The 16,614-nt window shown below is 49.4% G+C and overlaps 1 protein-coding gene across 1 annotated transcript; it reads left to right on the top strand.

Annotated features, from left to right (window-relative positions):
• Positions 1-15,616: 15,616 nt before the first annotated feature.
• LOC125367238 (calmodulin-4-like) lies at positions 15,617-16,079 on the top strand. Its single transcript, XM_048367846.1, has one exon. The coding sequence runs from the start codon at positions 15,617-15,619 to the stop codon at positions 16,064-16,066; it is 450 nt and encodes a 149-aa protein (XP_048223803.1). The 3' UTR covers positions 16,067-16,079.
• Positions 16,080-16,614: the final 535 nt, after the last annotated feature.

Raw genomic sequence — 16,614 nt, 5'->3', positions numbered from 1 at the left:
GGAGTGTGGACAGAGGTGAGAGTGGAGGAGGGAGGGAAGTAGCTACCCCTGGGAGGACTCCAAGTCGATAAGCCACCAGACTTCAAACCTGATGTCTGAGAGTTTGACAAACAAAAATCACTATAGATAAGTGGAACCCTACTACGTTGTTGTTCAACCACTCTGGAAAGTGGTATGGAGATTCCTCAGAAGGATAAACATAGAACTCCCCTATGACCCAGCAGCCCCACTTTTGGGCATCTACCCAAAAGATTACAAATAAAAACACACTAAAGCCACCAGCACAACAATGTCCATCGCAGCACAATTTGTCATTGTTAAAACGTGGAACCAACCCAGATGCCCCCTCAGTAGATGAGTGGATCAGAAAATGTGGCACATATACACAATGGAATTTTATGCCTCTATCAGAAAGAATGACATTGCCTCATTTGTAAGGAAATGGAAGGACTTGGAAAAAATTATACTAAGTCAAGTGAGCCAGACCCAAAGAAACATGGACTCTATGGTCTCCCTCACAGGGAGTAATTAGTACATGTTTAGGTTACTCATAGCAGAGGATCACAAGAGCCCAATAGCCCCTATGAACGCATAAGATGATGCTAAGCCAAATGAACTCCATGTTATGGAAACAAGTGGTATATCATTGTAATTATTGTCAACATGCCATATGAAACCATACCCTTTTTTTTTTCTTTTTTCTTTCTCTCACATTCCCTTCCTGTGGTTTCACCCTCGCTATCACTGTGTCTCAGCTGAGTACCCTAGATACTGTATATACGTGTATTAGAACTAGGGAAGGGAAAGGGAATACCAAAATCGAGAGATAAAGGATAACAAGACAAACGACTCCAAAAGCAATACTTACAAAACCATTTGGTGTAAACCAACTGTATAACTCATGGTGGGGGGGAAGGAGGAGAGGGACGGGGAGGCGGAGGAAAAATGAGGGAGGAGGTAACAAGTTGAACAAGGAATATACTCACTGTCTTACATATGAAACTGTAACCCCTCTGTACTTCACTTTGATAACAAAGAAGAAGGAGGAGGAGGAGAAGGAGGAGGAGGAGGGGGAAGAGGAGGAGGAAGAGGAGGAGGAGGAGGAGGAGAAGGAGGAGGAGGAAAAGAAGAAGAAGGAGGAGGAGGAGGAGGAGGAGGAGGAGGAGGAGGAGGAGGAGGAGGAGGAGGAGGAGGAGGAGGAGGAGGAGAAATATAGAGCTGGTGCCAGCGGCTCATGCCTAGAATCCTAGCTACTCAGGAGGATGAGATCTAAGGATCACAGTTCAAAGCCAGCCTGGGCAGGAAAGTCCCTGTGAGACTCTTATTTTCAAATAACCACCCCAAAACCAGTGGTGGAGTTGTGGCTCCAAGTGGTAGATCACTAGCCTTGAGCAAAAGAGCTTAGGGACTTCTAGGTCCCAAGTTCAAGCCCCATGACCAACAAAAAGTAATAATAATAATAATAATTACATGGGATAATATTATTGACAGTCTGGGATCACATGCTATAAATCTCTTCCTACCAAGATGCATTTGACCATTTGCCATGAACTGTTCCTTTAAGCCCTTGTACCAAAGCTGAGCTAATTCTCTCCAAGAGAACAAGTTGTTTCTCCCTGAGGCTTGTGATGTTGACTAAAAGAGAGGAATAGCTTTAGTTCAAAGCTCCAAGCCTTTCAAGTGTATGACTGTGATGACAGCTCTGGCATTTAACACAAGAAGGTGCGTTCATTTGTGGGCATGTGTGTGCCCATGTATACGTGTGTATGTGTAACCACATATGTGGTCCAGGCGTTCGGGTGAGAGTATGTTGCCTCTGGGTAAGCGTGCGGTTTTGTGGAGAAGGATTTGGGCATAAACTCAGTTCCTGGATAAGTGATTTGAAGAAGACAAAGGGATTCTGTATGGTGTAACCACTCACTGGTGCTTAGTCTGTCATTTACTCCCGTGGTTTTATTTTATTATTTTGTGCTGGGGCTTGAGCTCAGGGGCTGGGCATTGAGCTTCTTTTCTCCTCAAGTTTAAAGAGTTACCATTTGAGCCGCAACTCTACTTCTGGCGCGTGCGTGCATGCGCACTCGTGTGTGTGTGTGTGTGTGTGTGTGTGTGTGTGTGTGTGTCATTGACTAAAGAACCTCACAAACTTTTCTGCCCTGGCTGACTTCAAACTATGATCCTCAGACCTCAGCGTCCTTGAGTAGCTTGGATTACAGGTGTTGAACCGCTGACACCTTGTTATTTTTCTCTTTTTAATATACCTCTGTTGTTGTTTTTGTTGTTAAGGGGTTACTATTTCCTAAGTCAGGCAATGAGTTCATTTCTTTTTTGGACAATGTCCACTCCTTCCTTCACTTTCCCTCAGTTTCCCTCTCCTGTCCCTGCCCACAAGTTTCCCAGTTTTCCCGTGGTTTTATATTATGCTGTTCGAAATGCTGGGATTCAGTTGAGGTCTTTTACGAGATGCATAGACGCCAGGGAAGGTGAAAAGCCAGGAACAAATATGTGGCCCCTCCTTTGCCCAACACCAGCCAGGCCAGCTCTGCCGTTAACTCTTCAAATGGTCAAGGCAAGGTGCTTCTCTTGTGGCTCACGAGTCCTCCTCTGTAAACGGACGCAATAGGCTCCAGGTCTCCGAGTAGCCTGAATTGAGATGTGGAGAGATTCGGAGGAGCAGCCGAGTCCCTAATACGCTCAAGGCATAGGAGCCATTATGCTGTAATACTGGTTTTCTTGTTAATGTGAAAATTATCTTCCCGGGTCCCGCCCTCGCTCATCACTCATCTTACTAATGACTTTGATTAGTCTCCTAATGGTTTGGCAAAGGACTCATCTCCAAATACCATCACCTTCCGGGCTAGGGCTTCAGCCTTTGATCTCTGTGGGAATACGATCCATCGTGGAACCCACAGGAGGGTAAGGGGGAAACCTTTGGTATTTCTTTGTACCCATCTTTGCATTTGGAAAACAAAGGGTGCAGATTGCTTCTAACCTCGTGGCTGAAGAAATATGGTAGTGATTGAAAGACGCTGGCAGGAAGCCTGGTGATTCAGAGGGAAGTGTCCCCAGGGAAGTCAGGAGAAGGGCAGGGAGTGGAGCAGGGCTAGGGTGGTGAGAGTCAGAGTACGAAGGAGACAGGACTTGGAGAAGAAGTGGGGGTACCGGGAGGTGCTGAGCTCTGAGGTTTGGCGTTCTTGGCTTGGCGAGGATGATTCCACAGGGACCTAAAGGGTCAGCTGCGTGGAGAACGGGATGGGCGAGGGATAAATGAAATAGCATGGAGAAGTAGAATGAGAGAAGGGAGGAAAAGCCGACGGCAGGAAGGAGGGGAAGGGACAGAGATGCTCACACTGCGTGCAGCAAGGTGTGGCTCAAAAGTCATGTGAGGAGAGAAGCGTCATCACGCACCGCCTCTCGAAGGCCAGCCCAGACCTGGTGCTGGGAGGTGGCCCTGAGCTGAAGAGCTCTTCACGAATCCGCCGAGATTGTCCAGGTGCCCATGGGCAGGAGAGCTAGATCCTTGGAAAATAGGAAGCTGGAGGTGCATATGAGACGGGTAGAAAAAGGGGATCTGGTTTTGGAGAACGGATCAGGAGATTAAAAAGACTCAAATGCCGTAGCTTTGTATTTCGCTCATTCGTTCATGTGTTCACCCGTCCATCCATGCGTTATTCTTATTTTTTTTTTTATCAGGTGAGACCCTGGGGCCATCTTTATTCCTGCCTTGAGGAGGTCAAGATGGTTTTGACAAAGTTCTCTCTGTCGAGACCCATTACAAATGGCTTCTCTGTATCCACAGAAGGCAGAGACTGGAATCGAGAGGATCCCGTAGGGGTTGCTCAGTGTGGAGTTCATGAAGATCAGCTAGCAGATCAGCATGTGTGGGACTTGGGTGCAAGTGATGAGAATAGGGCTGCTGCAAGCCGGCTTGTCTCTCCTAGGAAGACTGGAAAACAGTCCACACGGACTCCCTGCCAAGCGGGTCTGTGATCTCAAGGTCACTGGCAAGGTGAAAGGCATCGCGGCAGAGGGAAGGCCCAGGGAGAGAAGACCCTGCCACCAACTTCCCGCGAGATGGGCATGAGAAATGTCTGGCAGGCGAAGGTAGGGTTGAGGTTCCACATGCTGCTGTCTTCACCTCGGATGCCTCTGCGTTCACGAAACAGATAGGAGCTTCCAAACCCACATCCAGGATATCTCACGAAAGGGAAAAGCGTCGAGGGACAAACAATGACGGGAATCCACACATTCAAAATTGATCTCGAGGACTTCCGTGACACGAGCTTTATTTCACTATGGCTGATAACGGCTTGGAATGTAGCCAGTCGAGGGAAATGGCCTCATAAAAAGCATGAGACTCATAGGGGGAATAAAAACAAAGAGAACGCATAATGTGTTAAAGCAAAACATCTGTGCTTTACAGCCCTGTGAAAGGCAGAGGGTGAAGCCGCTGTCTGAGGGGGCGAGGGGGGAGATGGGAGGTTGAGGCGGACCCTCCCCCCTCCCCCCTCCCCCCTTCCCCCACAGACAGTTATTAAAACTGTCATAAAGGAACAGATCAAGGGGGGAGAGAAGCTCAGCTTTCTTTTCAAGATGCCAGAAGTGGTCAGCGATTTTTTCTTTCTTTCTTTCTTTTTTTTTTTTTTGGCCAGTCCTGGGCCTTGAACTCAGGGCCTGAGCACTGTCCCTGGCTTCTTCCCGCTCAAGGCTAGCACTCTGCCACTTGAGCCACAGCGCCACTTCTGGCCATTTTCTGTATATGTGGTGCTAGGGAATCGAACCCAGGGCCTCATGTATACGAGGCAAGCACTCTTGCCACTAGGCCACATCCCCAGCCCTCTTTTTTTTTTTTTAAAGTGGAGAAAGCTTTTAAAGAAGAGCAAAAAAGTAAAGGGCTTCAAGAGTCTGCATGTTTCACCAAGAGCACGGACACAAGACAACAACACTGCAGAAAGAAAAATCAAAGGAGTCAATTAAAATTCAGTGAAGGAATGATGATTGTGTGTGTGTGCACGCATGCTTGCGTGTGCACTAGTACTGGGGCCTAAATTCAGGGCTTCCCTTTTTTTTTCTTTTCCTGCTCAGGGCTGGTACTCTACCACTTGAGTCACAGTTCCACTTCTGGCTTTTTACTGGTGAGTTGGGAAAGAATCTCATTATCTTTTTCTACCTGGGATGGCTTTGAACTACAGTCCTCAGATCTCAGCCTTCTAGATAGCTACAATTATGGCTGTTAGCCACCAGCATTAACTTGGCAGTTAAAAAGGATTTTTAACCCAGCAGAAGCTAAGTTATCAAGAAGCGAAAAGGCCCAGCGAGAGTCAGAAGCAACTCCCCACAGAATATTCTAGGCCATCCGAAGATACTGTTAAACTTACATGAGTTCTGACTGATTAAGTGGACATGAAAGGGCTCATACAAACAATAGAGTTCTTGATGACGATGCCTTTAAAGATGGCCTAGAAATGGACCGAAAAATGTTCTATGTCCCAAGCAGGTGTATCAAGTTCAAATTTAAAAATGACTATAAGTAGTTAATCATTGTGTTGCTAGAGCTAGAGCCACGTGGCAGCTGGAAGGTAGAGCCCAGAGATGACATTGCTGCCTCCTTCTGGCACATTCTGTGCCCCAACTATCATTCCACAGCCATTTTTCCAGCCCCCTGATCAGTGGCAAAGCCCTCATTAAAACAACGAATGTGCCTTTTTTCCGTGTGGGCCCTGGACAAATTGATGGTTTCTGCTGTAGGGCAAGAAAGCCTAGCTGCCAAGTCTTATCGCATCCCTAAGGGTTGTTTTGGCTGCCTTCAAAGGCTTAGGAAGGAAGCTGGAGTGACCAGGTAATGAATAGGCATTATGCTGCCACGAGGAAGAGATTGGGAGCCAGGACAATCTAGATTCAAGTTCCCAGGTTTCCACGCGCCCGTTGGGTGACATGGCTGAGCCTCGATGCTTTCATCTGTAAAATAAGAAGGAATGGCGAGGACACGAAGCAGCCGTAACCTGGTACGAGGAGGGGGCTCATTCACGTCACCTCTTCCTCGGGTAAGTGGGCCAGTGGTAATGACAGTGGGGCTTGATCCAGTTCAGACAGCAAGGACATGCCAGGCTGGAATAGACATTTAAGTGAAGGATAAAGCTGACGGCAGGCGGCACCAGGAAAACACTACCTCCATTGTTTCCAGGCATCTTGCTACCAAGGATGGTGTGAATTCCAAGGACCACGTGGCAGAAGACCCAAGGACTCTGACTAGGAGAAGTCTGGAAATGTTATAAACATGCCCCTCTTCACCTGTGTACCGTGAGCTATTAAAGCTGCTGGGAAGCAGCATTCAGAACAGGGAATAGTGATTTTCCCAAGGAAGGAAGGAAGGAAGGAAGGAAGGGAGGGAGGGAGGGAGGGAGGGAGGGAGGGAGGGAGGGAGGGAGGAAGGAAGGAAGGAAGGAGAAAACTGCTCTGGTTGGGCTTGTGGGAAGGCCAGCTGTGAGTTGCAGGAAGTGCTTTGAGGGAGAGGAGAGAGGAGACGTAAGTAGTGATCCTAGCGAGGCCCTGGAGTCTCTGGTTGCAGACACGTGAACGTTTCTGAAAACTGTCACTGGAGGATGAGAGCCTGTTATAGAAAAGAAATAGAGGGGCTGGGAATATGGCCTAGTGGCAAGAGTGCTTGCCTCGTATCCATGAAGCCCTAGGTTCGATTCCTCAGCACCACGTATATAGAAAAGGCCAGAAGTGGCGCTGTGGCTCAAGTGGCAGAGTGTTAGCCTTGAGCAAAAAGAAGCCAGGCCCTGAGTTCAAGGCCCAGGACTGGCCAAAAAAGAAAAGAAATAGAGAGAGCCAGGGGCAGAAACAGAGAGAAGAAAGAGAAAGAAGGAAGGAAGGAAGGGAAGAAAAGACCAAACAGAGTCAAAGGAAAAATGGAGCAGACAAAGATGACCTGTATTTGGATTTGTAGGAAAGTGACATATAACAGTTGGAAAAATTTTAGTGATGGTTAAAAAGGGCAAATGTATCGTTTAATAATGAGCTATCTCCTCACACTGATTTGTTCTAAAGACTTGAAAAGGTCTCTGTCTCTCTCTGTCTCTGTCTCTGTGTGTGTGTGTGTGTGTGTGTGTGTGTGTGTGTGTGTGATGGTCCTGGTTCTTGAACTTAGGGCCCGGGCACTGTCTCTGAGCTTTCTTTTTGCTCGAGCCTAGCACACTCTATGACTTGAGCCACAGCTCCACCTCTGGCTTTTTGGTGGTTCCCTAGAGATAAGAATCTCAAGGATTTTCCGGCCCAGGCTGGCTTCAAACTGTGATCCTCAGCTCTCAACCTCTTGAGTAGCCAGGATTGTAGGCGTGAGCCCCCAGTGCCCGCATCTGAATAAGTCTTTAATACAAAGGCCTACAATCTTTGGAAAGAGGATGAGAAAGAAACCCAAAGCAGAGGCGGTCAGCCCTGGGAACAACAGCAAGGGAATGGAGGCAAAGCGGGGGCAAAGTCGTCTGGCTAGGGACAGGACGCACCGGCCGGTGAGGAAGCCCTTGAGCTCCTAGGGTGGTTGGTAGGTGACAAACGCCCAGGAAGTCAGGTCACACATTTGAGTTCCAGCCTCCTGGCTGAGGTGTGGCGTGCCTCGCCCCGCTTCTTAGATTCTCAGCCTTGGAAATGGGATCGATTGTGATTAACACCCCAGAAGCAACTGCAGTGAGCGGTCATTAGCGACATCCCCACCAGCTGAAGGGAGGGGCTCAAGTGATAAAGCACCAAACCCTGGCGTTCAAGCCTCACTACCACCAGAAGGAAAAGAAGCAGAAGCAAAAGCAAAAGCAGAAGAAAAGGAAAATATCCACGGGAAATAAGGGGCTTTCCACCTAGAGAGTGATTCTTTCTCTTCAACCTAATTATCATCAGAAAAATCCAAAGACCAAAGAAAGCTTTCAAGGTCCCTGCACAACCTTGGCACCTGGAAGTGACTCTGGACCCTCCCCCCCCCAATTCTGGACATGAGGACCCCATTTTCTGTTGTACGTTGGCTTTGCTGCTGAGACTGGTGCCCCATCTCAACTCCACGAAGCTCACGTGCATCCAGCCCCCTTGAGGCTGAGACACGCTGACAGAGGGCAGCTCTGCGGTGAACCTGGTTAGGTTAGTTAGGCAATTTAGCTGACCCCATGAAGTGTCATCTGCAATAAGACCAGCCCGCACTAATTTAAAAGGTTGCCAGGAAGACATCCACCCGTCTTCATGCAATCTTTACCTGGTGATGTAGAAGAATACCAGCTGCTATATCGAGCCTGGGCAGGGTCATGGACAGGTGCATACACCTTCCATCGTAGGACAAGGTAGAGGTGGTGAGGTCAGGTACAAACTGCATCAGGTGGAGGGAGGGAGGGACTGGCCAGCCGGCGGGGAGAGGGAGCCGATTCTGGCCCCTGCCTGCGTGTGGTTGTATTGACAGGAGGGAGGGAGAAAATGGCTTACCAAAGGCACAGAGGCAGGAACAGAGCTTGAGTTTCACCAGCAGGGAGGGAATGCATGCTGGGAAGAGAGCTTGCAGGAGGGCAGGGGACGGAAGAATCCGGAGGCAGGAGGGGATGTTCTGGGGGAGGAGGTGGCTCTTTCTACCCTCTACCTGGGATAGTTACCTTTTCGTCAGGACACTTCTTGGCCCCATTTCATTCAAATCTTGACTTGTGGCTAGACCTGCGAGCAAACCCCACTTTTGGTTCCTGCTTCCTCGTAGAGAAGGATTTTGTTTTCTTTTTGTTATTATAAAGGTGATGTACACTGGGTTACAGTTACAGAAGTCAGGTAAAAGAGTGCATTTCCTTTTGGACAATGCCACCCCTTCCGTCTCTCTCCAAGTGTTCCCCTCTTGTCCCTGTTCACAAGTTATATAGTTCATTTGCAACACCGTGTTCAGGGAGTACCATTGCTGCACTGGTTCACCCTTTGTCCCTCCTTTTCTGTGCCTCCTCTTACACTCCCCAAAATATATAAGTGAGCAAACAGGACAAAAAGAAAAAACCCTCTTGTTTCTATTTCCTGGAGTTAATTTCAATAAACATTATTTTGTCTGATCAGATAGAGGCATGCAGGCTCTGTGCCTTTTTGAGGGGTTTTTAAGGCCAAGGGGCATCCCGCCCTCGCCCTGCCCTCTCTGGGGCAGCTTATCTCCCCTGCTCTAAACATAGTTCCATTCAGAGCCAACTGTGCCAGCTTGGTGGTGCCTGGGCTTGCCTGGGCTTGGGGACTCCAGAGCCCGAGGGCCCACGGAGGGAAGGAGGGGGCAAGGCAGTCCCTGCTGGATGGGCTGGGCTCCTACGAAGCAGGTTTATGGTGGAAACGCTCCCAGGAGGTGATGGGAGAGGCTGAATCAGGGCCATCTTCTCCCTACCGAGGATTCTCCTGTTGAGCTGGGTGACGAGGACCGTGGAGTGGCGGGCCTCATCCTTCAGATAATGGCATGATCACTGTAGTACTGCCCATGGGAGGGACTGAGCTCTTCTTAGACATAGGAGGAAGATGGTGCCTTCCCCACTTGCTGGTGCCCTTCCAGTCGCTGTCTCCAAGGGCAAAAACAGAATAGCAAGGAGACGTCATTTGTGCCTGGCCTCTTTTGTGGATCTTGTTGTTACAAATAGACTTTTCTCTTCTCACCCTGTGTATCACAGTCTTTCTTAGTTTTTCTGGATCAGTACCATACTGAAACATTATTGTCCTTTTTTCTTGAACCATCCATGTTATAAGGAGCTTAGACCCAGGAGTTGGTCAATCTGAGAAGCCTTTGAGCCATCACAGGTGGTGGGGACCCAGCACCCTTAGCTCCTATGAGGAGGAAGGAAGGTATAGAAAGGAGGGGACTAAAAATGAATATGGTAAAGTCAACCTTTGATCTTTGTGTGGTGCATTGTCCGCTTCAAAAGGAATACGGTGAAACCACCTTTGTATTGGAGTATTAGAGGTTTCGAAAGCATCGCCGTAGATACTTTAAATTCTTGGCCTCTTTCAGAGCTGATAGAACTAAAGCTCAAAGAACTGTTCCTTACCCAAAGGCCCAAGTTATCAAGGCCAAGGCAATCTAGTTCTTGGTTGACCTTCCTCCCTCCCTTTCCCAGTCCCCTGGAATGGAGGCTCCCGTGGGAAACAGGTCCCCCTACAGGGGACCCTCAAAGTTCCGCCCTTGGCAACGCCCAGGATAAAGAAAATAAATTTGGTCATCTCCCTGGTGTAGCTATTTTTGACGTGTGCTCGTGTAAAAATATAGGTAATTTATGAGGCCTTCTCTTCTCAGAATTGGTCCATGACCCAAACACACTGCCTTGTCCCAGAAAAATCTTGGCTTTATCACCAATGATACATAAGAACATTTTTTTGCCATCTCATGGAAATGATTATTTTTCTAAGCCAGGCATGTGAATTCTGGGTCTTAGGGAGTCTGATGGTGTAATTGTGCTAACCTAGGACCGGACGTCAGATAATTTCCCATTCGCCTGTGTAGGCTCCAGAGAGCCTATGCTTTGTTCCTTTAACAGGCCAGAAGGTGCGTGTGTAACCCTTGTCAAACTTCTACGACGTACTGAGTGTTTCCCAGGCTGGTCATCCTATTTACGCCTCTCAGCCTAGCTGGGATGAAAGGTTCAGCCACTGTATCATCCATCTTTTTGCACAGGGTGACACGTAACTCTCCATCTCAGTCTCCCTAGGAGTTAGGACTGCAGGTGTGTGAGCCACGGTGCCTCGCTACAGACGCAGCTTTTATAAAAAGAGGCTCCATCTTCCTTCGGTGGACTTGTTGAACATCAAGCTCACCGATGAGGAGAGCTGATAGTGTGAGTCAAACAGGTGCCTCTTTTAACTTGATAACTTCTGCGTTTCCCGGATAATTTAATTCTGTTTCTGTTGCACTTTGGACATCCTTCTACGTCTGCTTAGTGATTTAGATGTAAACTCCTTCGGAGGATTTCTGTATTCAGGCGTCGTGGCCACCATGATGAAGGTGGCCCGTCTTGCTGGTGTTTAGGCTCATGGCAATCTAGATGCTTCAGATTATATTTCCAAGCAGACAGAACTCCCAGAACTCGTCTTACTGGATGATAATTGCTGATGGATCACCTTGGCTAACTCCTTTTCTGGGGGGGGGGGGCTGATGCATGGCCCCGAATCTAGGACACAGAGCAGAGTGTGTCTGTGCCCTGCCAAGTTCCCAGGCGTGTTGAGGATGGAGAAGTGGCAGTGGGGAGGAGGGAGGACTGCACTTGCCAACTAGCCGGACACGTCTAGGCAGATCGCGGTTAAAAAAAAAAAAAAAGCAAATCTCATCAGCCCCAAGCCTCTCAGAACCATAAACATAATGTCCATGAGAACATGGCAGCCACCCCCTTGGGTGACTCTAGACTGTGACCTCTTGAAACCCAAGAATGGCTCCTGTTGACCTCAACCGGGAACAACACTGAAATGGTGATCTCCAACTTCAGAGGCTGAGCTCACTAGGTGGTTTCCTATTGATCACATCCACCTGTTCAATTCATCCAGCATGTTTACCTAGCATCACTCTAGCAGACAGCCTGGTCCACGAGCGAAAGGGGTGCTGAGGAACACGGTGCTCCCGCAAGCTACAGGAGCCAGAGGAGTTCCCACTCTGGGGGTGTGCTCCAAGACCTGTTCAACTGGTTTCTGAGCAGTGTTTCACCCAGAGAGCCACACAAGGACGGACGGACTGGATGGATGAGTCTATTTGTTTCTGGGGTCTAGTTTACATGAAAGGAGTCAGCTTTAGTCATTTGTTTTGAAACCCCAGTGTTGAAGCCCCCGCAACACTTTCCAACACCTTTAAACACAACAACATATACAAACCTAAGTGTACATGTATATACACATAGGGCACAGTGAGTAGGTACGTACATGCTCACATAAATGTTCACCTATACGCACGTGTGATTGCACAAATACATACATGTACACATCCTGCTATTGTGCCAGGACTGCTTATTCTTCCATCCTCAGACACTGGTCTGGGAGCCTTGGAGACATTTTCATCTTTCCCGTGACACCATCCTTCCTTCCATAATGAAGCCTCCTCTCCCCCCCCACCCCCGCCCCCAGAGACACAGTCATCCTTGCAAGGAAGAGTTCATGCTTCTTCCATGATGGCATAAGCAGAGAAAAGACTGGAGAAGGGACATATCCTGGGAAAAAGAGTCCATCTCCAGTACTTCATGAAAGGCTCAAGATGGCCTATGCACCTGCTCCCTTCTCTCCTTCTGTGAACCATCGTCTCTATCTTTCTATCTGGTTCCTGGTGTCCTTATCAGCAAAGCTGGACCTCTTAGCTTCTCAGCTTTGGGTCACTCGAGCCTTTAGCACCTGACACAGCTCCAGGGCACCACCGCCATCTCTGGCGGAGGTGGTGGCCTTCTCTCCTTCTCCTGATGATCTGTCTGACTTTTCTTCTTACTTGGCTCCAGGGAGCTCAGTTGTAAAACTAGGAGCAAGTAACTGGGTGCCTTAGCCTTGGGCTTCTCATTAGTTGAACAATATCCATTGTTCCTTTTATTTTACAGAGCTGTAAAGACACCCATGAAACTACACCTGCACCTGAGCTACAAATGACAAAGAAGTTCAAGCAAGATTAACTAAGTTTCACCAACGAATTTCACATGGCAGGTCTCTCGTGAATGCTGTTCTTGAAGACTCCTACCCTAAGAGGTTGTGACTTACGAGGCAGGAGACTGGGTGGGAAGACAAAAGGGAAGCACTCCAGCGCCTGCACATGTTTTAAATGGATCATATGATCTTGGAGATCCACTGGGGTAGACTGAGGAAGTGGGGGGTACACTTGAAGGATTTTTCTTGGAGACTTCATTCCTTCCTTGAGGATATTAGCAGCACGTGTAGGCACCACCACGTCCCACGGTGAGACTCAGACAGATGTTTTACTAAACGAAGCCCTCGCTTGCATGGAGTGGAATTGGTTTGAGTGTATGGTCAAAGGCCGCTAAGGCTCAGGGCCTGGACCTGTTAGGCTTCCTTCCTTCCTTCACAGTGGATAGATGCTGGTTTTCAGTTCAACCAAGAAAGAGACAACAGCCCAACGGAGTGTGGGCTCTCCCTTCAAGTAGATATTCTCTTGAGGTCTACATCAAAGGCAAGTTAGCTTGTCCTTGGACAGGAAGTTTATCGTAGAGTAACACGCCTTGCGTTGATCTGAGCTTGATAGTCTGATTCAGAGTAATCTCCTTAGATAGGGTCAGTGCATCATCCTAATGCATAGGCAACATATTGAGACATAAATTTCCATACCAGCCATAGAACTGGAACCAGGAACGCAACCAAATCTCTTAAGTTTTTTTTTTGCAACGTATCATTTACTACTAAAGAAAAATAATGAGACAATAATTACAAAGCATTTAGATTTTAATCATAGGTCCTCCTAATAAGATGAGAAGAAAAGGAAATTTCACATATAGATTGATATCTTTTCTTTTTTTTCTTAATTCAGGAGTGTAATTGGATGTAGTCACTCGGTGCGCTCGGTACTCCACCCTTCCTGCGTCTCTTACCACACAGAATGCTTCCCCTATACAGTCCTCAGGCTGCAGTGGCCTTCCCCACCCAAAACTGGTTGTCAGTTTCATTGAGAAATGGATTGCTTAATATTTATTGAGGTCTCTGTATTATTCCAATACCAAGGTGAGATAGCTCTCCTTCTTCGAGATGTCTTCCTAAAAATAAAAATAAAGTGAAGACAACTGGAACATTCTCCTTGCTCTTCTCTCTCTACATCGGAGGCCCCAGAATCAGGGATAGAGTAGGGGTAGAGGGTCAGTACTGAAGGGCAGGCTGTAGTTGAATGAAGGAGACAACGCTTGATCTAGTTGATTGGCTGAATCAGAGAGGTCGAAATGGTTAAGTTTGTCAGGAGGAGAGTAGAGACCCGTGTTTCAGGCAGGGAGGGGAAAAGGGGCTTTCTTGAGAAAGTCACCATTGGGGTGTCTTGGCTCATGTCCCCTCACAAATGGGGTTCTCACAGCTGACAAGATTTAGGGATACTCTCAGGAGAGTTGAGCTCTTGGTGTCAGCCTTGCTGCCCTGCGTGTGGGCAGGGATGGGCTTCCTTCTGCAGGGCAGGTCCGGTGGAGAGTCCTGGGACATCCTATGCTGGGACATTGCTATGCTTGGGGATGATACTTCGTAAAGCCGTGGGGAGGTCAAGACATCATTATGTCTGCCTTCTTTTGCATCTTCTGCCCCCTCAGCCTCTCCTGGGGTCATTTTCCCAGAAAGCATTCAGAAAAGACTCTGACCCTGGTCAGAAGGCTCTCCGGCCTTCTACACATGCACACCAAGTCTCTTGGGCACAGACAACCTTGGGCTTAGCGATGGAATAGGACTGTAGGAGTCACTGAGCTAGATGGCAACTGTCCTGGAGAGAGAGGACAAAAGTCTTTGCCACACCACCAGAATCACACTGCATACCTTCCTTTAATGTGCCAGCGCTGGGTTTCGGTGGCTCACCCCTGTCACCCTAGCTACTCAGGAGGCTGAGATCTGAGGATCACAGCTGGAAGCCAGCCCGAGGCAGGAAAGTCTGTGAGTCTCTTCTCTCCAGTGAACCACCAGAAAACTGCAAGTGGAGCTGTGGCTCAATGTGGTAGAGCGCTGGATAGCATGGGGGTGGGGTAGGGGGGGAGGGGGGGAAGGAAGGTGGGAGAAAAATGAGGGAGGGGCTAAGACGTATGACAAGCAATGTACTTACTACCTTACCCACGTAACTGTAACCCCTCTGTACATCACTTTGACAATAAAGTTAAATTAAAAACAAACAAAAAACAAACGTGGTAGAGTGATAGCCTTGAGCAAAAATAAATAAAGTCAGGGACAGTGCCCAGTTAAGCCCCATGACAAAAAATAAAAAATATAAAGGTAATGTTCCCGCACCCGCTATGGGATGGGTCTGAAGGTCTGGGTGTAATGTAGGCTCTTGCTCTCTGTCAGCAAAGGGCAGCCTGTCCTATTCTAGCTCCTGTCCTGCACTGAGAATTTGATGGAAGCCCATGGCTGATCCCAGGCAGACTTTGGGGGGGGGGATTGTGGAGCCCCTAAAGAGCAGCTTCATCTATCCCTCAGCCCCCCCAGCCCCCCCCCCCCCAGCCTCAGTCTGTGCAGAGTTGGGGTTGCCGTCTTGAAGTGATGGGCTTGGTCAGGGTTACTGTGAGCATAGGCGGAAGGGGAGTTGGGTCCTGGGTAGATGGTATTGCAGTGGGGTGATCTGCCACGAAGGGGGCTCAGGCGACGCTGGGAGGGTGCCCTCCGTTGCCCCCCACACCAGGGACTGCCGGCCTCCCGTGGGCCCTCCCACTCCGATTCCTGCATTTCTGGTCTGCAGCTGGTCTGTCCCTCCCTGGGAGGAGGATCTCGCCTGAGGACACTTGCAGGGTGGGGAGCCTTCCTCCTCCCTTCTCTCCAGTCGCAGAAAAGGAGGGGGTTCCCATGCCAAATCCACACTGTCTTCAGCTCTGCCCTCCGACAGACAGACAGACAGACGCTGCCTCCGATCTCTGGAGCGCAAGCCTTGGGGCCGAGCAGCCGGTGGGTGGGCAGCCAGGAGGGAAGCTCTGCACGAGGTGCCAGCATGGCCGAGAAGCTGTCTAAAGAGGAGGTGGCAGAGCTGCACCAGGCCTTCTCCAGGTTCGACAAGAACGGGGACGGCAAGATCAACACGGAGGAGCTGGGCGACGTGATGAAGGCCGTGGGCCAGAACCTGTCCGAGGCTGAGCTGAAGGAGCTCATCGCCCGGCTGGACACCGACGGCGACGGCATGGTCAGCTTCCAAGAGTTCCTGACAGCCGTGGCCAAGAAGATGAAGGGGGGCGGCACCCAGGAGGAGCTCCGCGCCGTCTTCAGGGCCTTCGATCAGAACGGGGACGGCCACATCACCGTGGAGGAGCTGAAGCAGGCCATGGCCCAGCTCGGGGAGCAGCTCTCCCAGGAGGAACTGGACACCATGATCCGGGAGGCCGACAGTGACAAGGACGGCAAGGTGAACTACGAGGAGTTCGTGGCCATCCTCACTCAGAAGTGAGGCTCCCGGGGCCGCAGCCCCCCACCTGTCTGTCGACCGGACTCTGGCCCACCACGTGGGGCGCCTTTTGGGGGCACGGGGGTGGCCCTCTGCTTTTGTGATGGGGCTATAAAGGGCAAGTCTGGGTTGGTAGATGGGAAATGGCCTCGTGGATGAACAAAGACTTTGCTTTCCATCGCAGGCTGCTCCTGAGCCCATCTCTACCCTCTGAACGTGGGCCAAAGATGGCGTCCTCAGGCGGGTGACACGGGTACCCCCCTCCAAGGGGCATGGGTCCAAATAAAAGGAATGCAAAGTCCCGCTGTGTGCTCGGTGTTTGATTGGAAGGGAGAAATTCTACAGGGTTGTATTTTTGTTTTTCTGTGTCTTTTTTGACCCTCAATCTTTTTTTTTTTTTTTACTTGATCCTGGTGGAGGACTGATTTGAGCAAGCCCCCCAGTCCAGCCTTTGCCTCTCCTGATGTCTGAGGAAGAGGCAAGGTGAGCGGTGCTACCGGGGCGGGGAGAGATGGGGGAAGCAGGTATCTTTGCCTCCACGTCCCTCTAGC

This window comes from Perognathus longimembris, chromosome 18 (assembly GCF_023159225.1).
Source record: "Perognathus longimembris pacificus isolate PPM17 chromosome 18, ASM2315922v1, whole genome shotgun sequence".
Classification (NCBI taxonomy): Eukaryota; Metazoa; Chordata; class Mammalia; order Rodentia; family Heteromyidae; genus Perognathus; species Perognathus longimembris.
The sequence above is the reverse complement of the archived record's forward strand: the minus strand, read 5'-3'. Positions and strand labels throughout refer to the sequence as shown.

Coding starts and splice junctions, on each gene's coding strand:
- LOC125367238 (XM_048367846.1), top strand. CDS start 15,617: ATGGCCGAGAAGCTGTCTAAAGAGGAGGTGGCAGAGCTGCACCAGGCC.